Below are 10,015 nucleotides of genomic sequence, written 5' to 3' on the forward strand. Positions count from 1 at the left end.
ATTTCTAAAAGATTCTTTTAGAAATTTTAGAACAGATTCACTTCTGTTCCATATTATCCCTTACTCTGGTTGAAATGGCTTACACTGATTTCCTCATCCCAAGAGGAAAAAGTGGGAATACTACCACACTAAAGCTTTGATATCTTGAGCTTTCCCTACTGCAAAAGCCAACACAAGGAACAGTACAGTTTCAGTGAAATCTGCCGTGAGATGAAAGTTCTGAGTTTGGCACTATTATTTCCTGCCTTGTGGTTTTAAGGAGTTGCTTCTTGTAGATGCAAGCAGATTACCTGAGGAATTACTTTAAGGCATTTGAAGAAGCAGCATCTTTTCTGTTTGTGCAGGTACTTAAAATGCATAATACTTCATCTTATGTAATTTATGCCTCTTAGGGAAATAACTGATCTCTTGCAGAGAGAGAATAAGAGAAGGTGAATTGTTGTGTTAGTGAATCTATTCTTAACTCCTGACACATTGATGGATGACTCGAGAGTTTTGGGTGTTTTGTTTTTGTTCCTAGCAACAAGCTTTTGAATATGAATTTGGAGCAATGTATGCCTGGATGCTGTGTGTGTTCACTGTCATCATGGCCTACAGCATCACGTGTCCCATCATTGTCCCATTTGGTAAGTTTTCTGATGAGCTGTGGGCACTGTGGGAGCGAGATGGTGCATGTGGGAGTTTTACAAGGCCCAGCTCTACATTCTTATTCCAGTTCAAATACTGATAATGCTTAGGACTTGGATCCAAGTTTCCTTTCTTTCTTGTGGAAAAAGATTGCAGAAGATGGTGAATTACATAGCTCTTTAGAAGTTGAGTGTATTTAATGTCTGTTAGATGCTTATTTTATTTCTCAAATTTGAATGTATTGGCTCTGGTGGTGTTTAGGGGTTTAGGTAGGTTTGGGGATGAGGGGATTACTTTTAGCTCTGGGTTCTTGAGGTCTGGGAGAAGCAAGCTGCAGAGGATACCCAGCCTGGAAGTCCACTCTAAACAGCCAAACTTGACTCAAGGCATTCTGATCCCCAAATCCTTTAGGCTTTTGTCCTAAAGTTTGTCTGATATATGTACATCACAGCTGGACCAACACACAAAAATAAGTGTTTTGGTCCAGCACCAACAGACTAGAAAGCTACTGTACTTTACACTACTGCAGCTCTTCTGTGTTGCAAACCATTTATCTAAAATTCCACATTCTGAACGAGAATGAGGAAAGGGGCTGTGGTCCTCACTGTGCTATGGACAGCTCTATGATCTGTGGTGCTGACCACAGGGATGTGACCTAACAACTTGCTGGCTGCTTTGCTGGGACATGGTCTAGGTGAACCCCATAGCTGCCCTTTGACCAAAAAGGAAATGCTGGACACTCTGGTAGATTTCCTGGTTTAGAAAACCAGTTAACTCAGGCTTCAGGGCACATGGGTGGGACACAGCTGCCCTGTGGTGTAGATGATGCTACAGTACTGTAGGACCTTGAGAAGGTCTCCAGATCTGAGTCACAGGCCTTTTTCTAGTTATTCAGTTGGTTTATCTCTGTCCCATGAGTTAAACAACATTTCTGCCTCAAGCTGCCTATATATCTGGCTTTGATTACCTCTGTCTTCCTGTATCAGCCATTAAATGCTGTATGGGTATGCAAGAAACTTAACCATCTGTCTAGAACTCGTGTACAGTTGTCCATCTTCAGTGGCTGTGACATGAGCTATGTCTTATTTTCATTCGTCTTTCATTCACAGAGATTATAGACTGTCATAAGAATTACGTATAAAGAATCGTTTCAACAGCTACAGATACTTCCACTTGAAATCTGTTTACCAGACATAAGTAGTACTAAATAATTTTATATAGTTGGTATTTTTGTTTTCTAATTCAAATCTTCACAGAGCTAGATACAAGATAATTATCTAAATTAGATATTGTTCAGAACTGGTTTAATCAACAACCTTATTATGGGGAGAATGTGGCCAATTTTTATGTAACAAATGTAATTGATATTTACTTACATTTCATTTTGTGTGCAGTTGTAAATATCTGAATGTGCTACTGCATAGCAGAGCTGTTGCAATTCATAGCTGCCACAGCAGTTGCTGGCTGTTTTTTGGGATAAGGAATAACTGACTTGAAAGTGCTGAAGGCTGAGTGGCTAGTTAAACCACTGACAGACCTTTCTTCCTTACCACTACAGGGGTAGAGGAGTTAGCAAGTCTTCCCTACTGGCTTGGCCTCATGTGCCAGCACTAGAAAGGAGCTCTGGGTTCTCCCTGGGAGCACAAGAGGTGCCACAGAGAAGTGTGTGGGGAGGGGAGGGATGGAGATGCAACAACCTGAGGAGCATGTGCTGTCATGCAGCTGTACCCCATTCATATTTGGGCTGTATCCACCACTGGTATCTAGATTTTCAGTCACTTCTTTAATGTAGATCTCCTCACAGAATTGCTGCTTTTTGTACAGTTCCCAACAGCCTTTCCTTGGCTCTCCCATTTTCCCTTCCAGGTTTAATATACATACTCCTGAAGCACATGGTTGACCGCCATAACCTTTACTACGCATATCTCCCTGCCAAGCTGGAGAAGAAGATGCACTTTGCAGCTGTGAATCAGGCCCTTGCAGCTCCAATTCTCTGCCTTTTCTGGCTCTATTTTTATTCATTTTTGCGGCTAGGTAAGTATTACCTTTTTCCACCTAGAAGCTGCTCCCAGCTCACTTGCCAGCCTCCCTAAATTAGATGTGCAGTTTCAGAAGCTTTCTGGGCTTTCCTTTTTGCTTCCATAAAGGGGAATTCATGGTGTTACCTGGGGCACTGAACTATACAAGGTTTGCAGCTTACACAAGTTTACATAAGATCCTTTAGTGGAGATGGCTGATGTGTTAACTTAAACTGTTAGCATGGAGCTCCATGTTTCTTCAGTTTGCAGGAGATTCCTTAAATCTGTAGAGTTTGAATTGGCCAACTGGGCTTCGGAGTGACAGACAGTAAAAATCATTACATAAACCAAAAAATCTGTTCAGAATTAGCTCTTTGTAGTAGGATGGCCTCTGGCTTCACTACCTGCATTTGTACTACTTATACCTGTGCATAAGTTTAATTTGCCCTGTGCAAATTGGCTACTGCCTCGGTTGTACAGCTGTGTCACTTAGCCAACATTTTAACATTTTTTCTTCCTATTGCTAGTCATACAGTATTCTGCATCATCCATCAAACTTTACATGGAAGACTGCAGTGAGATGTTGACTCTTTTCCCCATATTGTAGTTTAAACTTTGTGGTTTTTGTGAAGTTTATTTTAAAAATAGGGAGGGACGTTCTGTATTTTGCAAATACTTGGCATTGATTTTATCGGCTGTGGTGTATTAACAGCTTTAATGTCAGAGAAGGTAGGAGACAGCTTATGGCTTTTTATCCATGATACAGGAGGAAGCATTTGGCATGGAACGGGGATGTCAGTGGTGCTGGAAGGAACTGAGTTTCCCTTCTTGGGAAGGAAGCTCCTGATATCTAATCATATTGTGCCCTGATGACAAATGACCATGCATTGTGTTTTTCTAGCATGCCAGTAGTCAGAAAGGTATTGTTGGCAGGCTGTCATCTAACTTTAGGGATAGCTAAAGCTATAGGGAAAGCTCCCTGTGGATGTGAAAGTCATTCAGAACTATTGCTTTGGGCTGTCCTTGGGTTTGAGCAGATGTTCCTGCATTACTGGTATGTTTGAGAGCTTGTTTTTTCCCTTGTTTTGAAAGCTGCCTTTGAAACCAGGAAGACCAACAAATCTGTGTCCTCTGACAGGAGAATTTCTAGAGCATGCTTTAGAAAAATCAACTCCAAACACACAGCAACTGATGCACCTCTAATTATAATGAAGGAAATCCTGGTGTGGTAAATCTTTATAATAATGTTTTTTCTAGTTCTGCATCTGTGGTAAAACCATCATTTGTCACACACCTTAATAATGGAAAATACAGTCTGGATTATCACTTTTGGCTTGGGCAGTGTAGAAAATCCTGTTTACAGGATGTTGTTCAGTGGTTTGTCAGTGTACAGGGCAGTCTGAGAGGTAGGAACTTGATATTTTTATTTCATTGCCATTGATTTCATTGCTGCTTCTTGTGCCAAAGAGAAGGAAGGAAGGGTAAGAGTGCTCTGCTTCCTTATCTGCAAAATAGATCAGTTTATGGTGTAAAGCTTGATTGCTTAGTCATTGACTTTTATAGTTTGCCTGATATGGGTGTTTCAGTCTGGCTGCAGAGTCCAGTGATAATACTGTTTTCTCACTCCTGATGTCAACATAAAGCTGGAAAGACCCTTCTCCCAGTTCTCAGTCAGGATCAAATACCACTTGACTGCATGCAGAAGGTGATAGGCTCTTCTGGTGTCATTTATTTGCTTCTCAGTTACTGTTTTCTTCCTTGGCTCTCATTTCATCCATCCATCCATCCCTCCATCCCTCCATCCATCCAACACCTGCAGCACCACTGGGCCTCTCACAACAGAAGAGGCAACAGTACTATCTGCAGTTCAACCCCCGTCTCCTGGGATAGTCACTTGAGTCCCATGTTCTCTAGAGCTGTTGGCAGGGAAGAGCCCTGAGGACCCAGGGCAGGAAAAACTGGTCTTGGAGACTTTTTCCTCCCTGATCTCTGCTATTTGCCTTGTGGCTCACACCATACTTTGGCTTGGATGTAGACACACCTCACCAGCTGGTAAATACTGGTGTTACCTATGCTTATAAAAACAACCTCCTCTGAAGGACATTCCAGAATACTTGTAGGGAGGTTTTTTCACTTCTGTCTTTGACTTGAAGAGTGACATGTTTGTAGGGTTTTTTTTGTTATGTTTTTCACATGTGCACGGTGTTTTTACCCTCGTGAACAGACCTGTGCAGAGCTTATATAATCTGCTGAAATATAAAACTTGTCTGTTCTGTGTCACTGCATATGCTGGGATTACCACAAAAATGTTTGAGGCTTGGTGTTGCGTCTTTTGACTGAAGAAGCTTGGAAAAAGCTAGGTTTTGTGGTGGTGTTTATTTTACCCTAATATCTTATTCAAGTAATCTTTGCTGCAAAATGAGATTAATTTTTTCAGAATATTTCCATATGAATCTGGAAAATAAGAAGTCACTGTAATCATTATAGCTTTTTCCATACTAGAGGCTGCAACCATGCCCTTTCCTATAGTTTTTTGCAGTCTCTCTGAACTGAAACTTACCTTTCAGTTTAGTTGGTATTTACTTAGTTTCTTCTCTTGTTCATTTTCCTTGGATTCTTCCTAGTTCTGTTCATATTTTATTGTAGACAAGGCTGCTCAAGTTGAAGGCTCAGTGGCATCAAATTATTTTTTACAGGTACCAGAGATTCATGGGGGGAGGTTGGTTTTTTTTTGTTGTTGTTTTTTACATTTTCTTCTCTTCCCATGTTCTGTGATAACATCACACTATTGACTGCTTTCCAGCTTGTAACCATTAGTTGTATTCTGCAGCACTACAGGATTGTTATCCCTCATACCTACATTTCATTTTTCCTTCCAAATTGTAGTTATTTGCAGTTTTCTACATATAGTTTTATGTTGCTGTTTGTTATTTGTTTTGATCCTTGAAAGCAGGTGGGGTGGTCTAATCTACCAAGATCATTTTGATTCTTTCCCCCTGCCCTTTGAGCTATTTGCAAGCCATCCAGTTTGGTGCTGTCATCATTATTAATAAATGTGATTAATATGACATTTCACGGATCATTTATGAAAATATTTTAGAAGTGGGTCCAGAATGGATCACTGAGAGGAGAAAAATCGCTCTGTGTCTTGTTTATCATTCAGGTATTGCAGCAGCCTTTCTTGGCCTCTAAGAAAGCTGGGAGAACATCTTGCTTGGCAGTTTTACCAGTCAAGGAGCTTCATGCCTAGTGAGGTTCTCCTGTTTGTGGCTGGAAGTGGGCTGCCCAGTCCTATAAGGACAAAAAAAAAATCCATGAGTCTTCTGAAAATGGGGAGGATAAATACAGGTTTGTTTTGGTTTTGTTGTTTTTTTTCTGCTGTATATTTTTATATTGTATTCTTTGGATATTTTTTCTAGGCTTTAAAGCACCTACGACCATGTTTACCTTCCTCGTTGTCAACATCACAATTGTTATTTGCTTGGGTTACACTTGTTTTGGCTGTTTCAAGTACCTGAGTCCACTGAATTATAAGGTAAGTGATGGATACCTGATGCCTTTCAGCACCTACCTCTGTGCTTGATGTAGCACCAGCTGTTCCTGCTGGGTTGTCCATGCCTTCTCTCTGGCAATGTCTGTGTTCACAAAGGTCTATCTGGTAAGATGGCTAAAGAGGGCTTGTAGTAGGGGTGGGCTGCTTAGCACAGTGGAAAGTCTGTCAGTGTCTGCAGGAACTGAATTTGAGAGCAAAGAGAAGCATGGAAGTATCTTGGGCTGCATCCAAAGAAGTGTGGTGTGACGAGCAGGTCAAGGGAGGTGATTCTGCCCCTCTATTCCACTCTGGTGAGACCTCACCTCCAGCTCTGGGGTCCCCAGCACAGAAAGGACATGGACCTGTCAGAGTGAGTCCAGAGGAGGCCACCAAGCTGATTAGAGGGATGGAGCACCTCTCCTATGAGGGAAGGCTGAGAGAATTGGGTTTGTTCAACCTGGAAAAAAAGAAGGCTTAGGGGTTACTTAATTGCAGCCTTCCAGTACCTGAAGGGAGGCTACAAGAAAGATGGAGAGAGACTGTTCACAAGACCATGTAATGACAGGACAAGGGGGATTGGGTTCAAACTGAAAGAGAGTAGGTTTAGATTAGATATTAGGAAGAAATCCTCTTCTTGTGAGGGTGTTGAGACACTGGAACAGGTTGCCCAGAGAAGCTGTGGATGCCCCATCCCTGGAATTGTTCCCGCTCAGGTTGGAGTGCGCTTTGAGCAACCTGGTCTAGTGGAAGGTGTCCCTGCCCATGGTTGAGAGGTTGGAAATAGATGGTCTTTAGGGTCCCTTCCAACTCAAACCATTCTGTGATTCTCAGTTAAGAGGATTGGAGGAGAGAGTATCAGCACTGGTCTGTCTGTGCAGGTTTTTAGGTACTTATCCTTTGTATTGCTTTCTCTCACTAATTTGATGTTGTCTCTCTTCCTTTCTCCACCTGTTGCTGGTTACAGATAGAAGACACACAAAGTGATAAAGGAAGTGACCCAGATGTATCAACTGTCTCAACATCTTCTGTAAGAAGTTAAGAGTTACTAATATTCTCTTATATTTCTTAATTGCTCACCCTGCTTACCAAAGAGCTTGTGTAGGACATATAAGGCTGAATGGACTGTGTGTTTTCCCATATGCATGTGGGACCTGAGAGTTCTGCAGCTGGGCTCCTTGACTGTTCCCAGGTGGTGTTCCAGAAGTACCTTCAGCTGACTTTTTAGGAGTAGTTGAGACACGCTCCTTCCAGCAGCTCTGTATGCTATGTTCTGTGCCTTGCACCAGACAGAGCCTCACATCTGGACAGCTGCCAAATGCAGTCAGGTGCCGCTGCTTTGATTTTGAAAGTTGTGACATGAAACAGGTCTTACTTGCCATGTCACTGAAAAGGATGTAGGACTCAAGTAGAAGGAAAGGCCTTAGTGCCACAGTCGTCAAATGCGGGTGAGTGTTGCACCAGGAAGCCTCCATCAGGGTGCAAAAGGCCTCAGGTGTTAAAGTGAAGAATGGGAAAAGGATGAAAAGAAGAGTGTCAAGGGGAAAAATAACCCTGGGTGAATTATCCCAGCATTATACTTTGAGAGACGACTAAAATCCTTAACGCTTGTGATTTCAGATGTACGTCCCCCAAGTTTTGCGTCCTCACCCTACAGAAAGGACGGTGCTTGCCCACAAGGAGCAGCAGTCATATGGCACCATGGACAACACTTGTTCCCAGGCAGAAGGAGACATAAACTCTTCCGCTGAACCTTCAATTATCGAGCAGGCGTCGAGAGGTTCGCTTTGAGTGCCGAGGACTAACACAAGGTGGAGCACTTGGTCCAGCTTTAGGAGAACTGATTCCCTGCCACCACCTACTAAGTATTCTGTTTTATTTACGTATTCCTGCCTGCAGAAGAGGTACAGAAATAATTCATTGTGTGGTCTGCAGCTGTGCTCAGAGATTAAAAAGCAGATGCCTTGGGACTGATTGTTTTCCAGACTGTCTACACGTGTTGTGAAACAAATGTGTTGAACAGGGAGATGCCAATCCTCAGGGACTTCACTTATGCTATCTCATCACTTGCCTTATGAAAATAACTTATGCTGCATATAGATAAGTGGTCACCAAAGCAAATGCAGCTATTACGGCTGTCATTTATTTATTCAAAGTAGTTCTTCCTTTTTTAAAAAAAAAATCCCCAACATTTATTATTTATAAACCTCTTGGGATGTGTTAAATCCTGAGACAATGTCACTTTTGATGAAAATGCTGTTTGCATGGGCTCTGAGAATGGTGTGTGGGAGTCTCTCGTCACCCAAAGTAGTCAGCATAGACTTGAGCATGTTACTTTTTTCCTTGAAAGAGATGAGGGAATTACTGTGCACTTGGGTACTAAAAGTACTAAAGCAAAAAGACTGGTGTAAAGAAGGGAGTGATTTATCTGATACTGTTTTTATATATTTTTTTTGGAGGGCATTTAGGTTGTTAGTTTCTCTTCACTATTTTTAAGGGCCTTCCACAATGCAAGTTCACCTGCCAACAGCAAAGGATGTAAACATTTTATCTTTCTTTTAATCTTGGGTCGAAATGACAGATCTCTGGGTTTTCTCTATAGTGGCAATTATATGTAAGATACTAGGTTTTTAAATTATGTCATAGGTGCCAATTTATTCTAAAGTGCAATGTGTCAAAGTGTAACTAATACTCACTGAGCAATAAAACACTGAGTTCAGAAAAAATTCAGGCTGTCTTGATTTATTTATTCTTTTCTCTGTGTGTTGAAACAGTCTTTGCTATCTGCCTCACAGCATGGTCGTGAACTGTTCATAACAGCTCTGCCATGAGCCTTAGAATGACAGTTCATCCCATGAGAAATATGAATCCTTTTAAATTTCTCTAGGGGATGAATCTTGGTGACCTTTCTGTAAGAGAAGGTTTTGACCCTGCCAAGCCCTCTGTTTGCCTGCTCGTTGTTAAACTGTTAGTTCCTGAACTTGACCTTTTCTAGCGTGTTTGTGAAGCAGCAACATCTTTCCTTCATGAGACTGAAGGAGACTTTGTGCCATAAATAAGAGTGTGCAGATGTTCAGTGTCTTGCAGAACTGGCTCCAGCTTCCTGTGACCAGCACTCTGGACAAATGCTGAGCATGAGATCTGCCCCACTGGAAGAAGGACCCTGCAGAGCTCCAATCCCCCTGATGACAAGCCCATCTTTTGCTTGAAGGTACACATAATTCCTGGTTATTAAAAGACAAGTGAGGAGCCTTGTTTAGTGGGGGTCATGGATTTGTGACAGACTACTTTATACTCTCACTTCAGTGATGCATTTTAGTTGGGGGATTGGGCATATGAGTGTGCCTTTTGATTTTTAGCAATCATGATGCTAATAGAGATGGTGTGTACCTTGGGTACACATTGCAATTCAAGGTTGATATTCAAACCAAGAAAAAAGAAAACCAACAGACTCCACATTCTTTACTCGGCTCAGACTTTCTCATACAGATGCGAGGTCAGAAGGAAGAGGCAGCGCATTGTGTTAATTAGATCAGAAGTCTGTGATTGTTCCATCTCATTTCTAGCTGCAGTACCCCATCTCATACAGCTGTCTGCAGCAGCAGTGGATGCTTGTGTGTGTACTAATTGAGGAAACAAATAAATGATTCAGCTACCACACTTGACCTGTTTACTTTGCTGACACTGTGAGGTTTTTATGCCCTGTGATATAACTTACTTTTTAGAACAAATGACTTGATATTCTCTGTGAGGTTCTATGTGTCATATTGAGGACAGAAGCTGCTTGAATGATTTGATTTCCTTTTTGTGATAATGAAGCTCCTTGTGGCTGGCACGAGTT

The 10,015-nt window shown here is 41.8% G+C and overlaps 1 protein-coding gene across 5 annotated transcripts in view; it reads left to right on the forward strand.

Moving 5' to 3' along the window:
- Positions 1 to 8,894, forward strand: part of TMEM63A (transmembrane protein 63A) — a 33,193-nt gene extending 24,299 nt beyond the window's left edge. For 4 of the 5 annotated variants that reach the window (XM_017812918.1, XM_017812920.1, XM_017812917.1 and 1 more), the window contains 5 exons: positions 521 to 626; positions 2,494 to 2,661; positions 6,065 to 6,180; positions 7,142 to 7,204; positions 7,795 to 8,894. In XM_017812918.1, the coding sequence (XP_017668407.1) occupies positions 521 to 626; positions 2,494 to 2,661; positions 6,065 to 6,180; positions 7,142 to 7,204; positions 7,795 to 7,965 (624 nt within the window). In that variant the 3' untranslated portion in view covers positions 7,966 to 8,894. Of the gene's footprint in view, positions 1 to 520; positions 627 to 2,493; positions 2,662 to 6,064; positions 6,181 to 7,141; positions 7,212 to 7,794 lie in introns of all 5 variants that reach the window. The other variant, XM_017812922.1, reaches the window with a different exon arrangement.
- The last annotated feature ends 1,121 nt before the right edge of the window (positions 8,895 to 10,015 follow it).

This window comes from Lepidothrix coronata, unplaced genomic scaffold, assembly GCF_001604755.1.
Source record: "Lepidothrix coronata isolate B3197 unplaced genomic scaffold, Lepidothrix_coronata-1.0 Scaffold38, whole genome shotgun sequence".
Taxonomy (NCBI): Eukaryota; Metazoa; Chordata; class Aves; order Passeriformes; family Pipridae; genus Lepidothrix; species Lepidothrix coronata.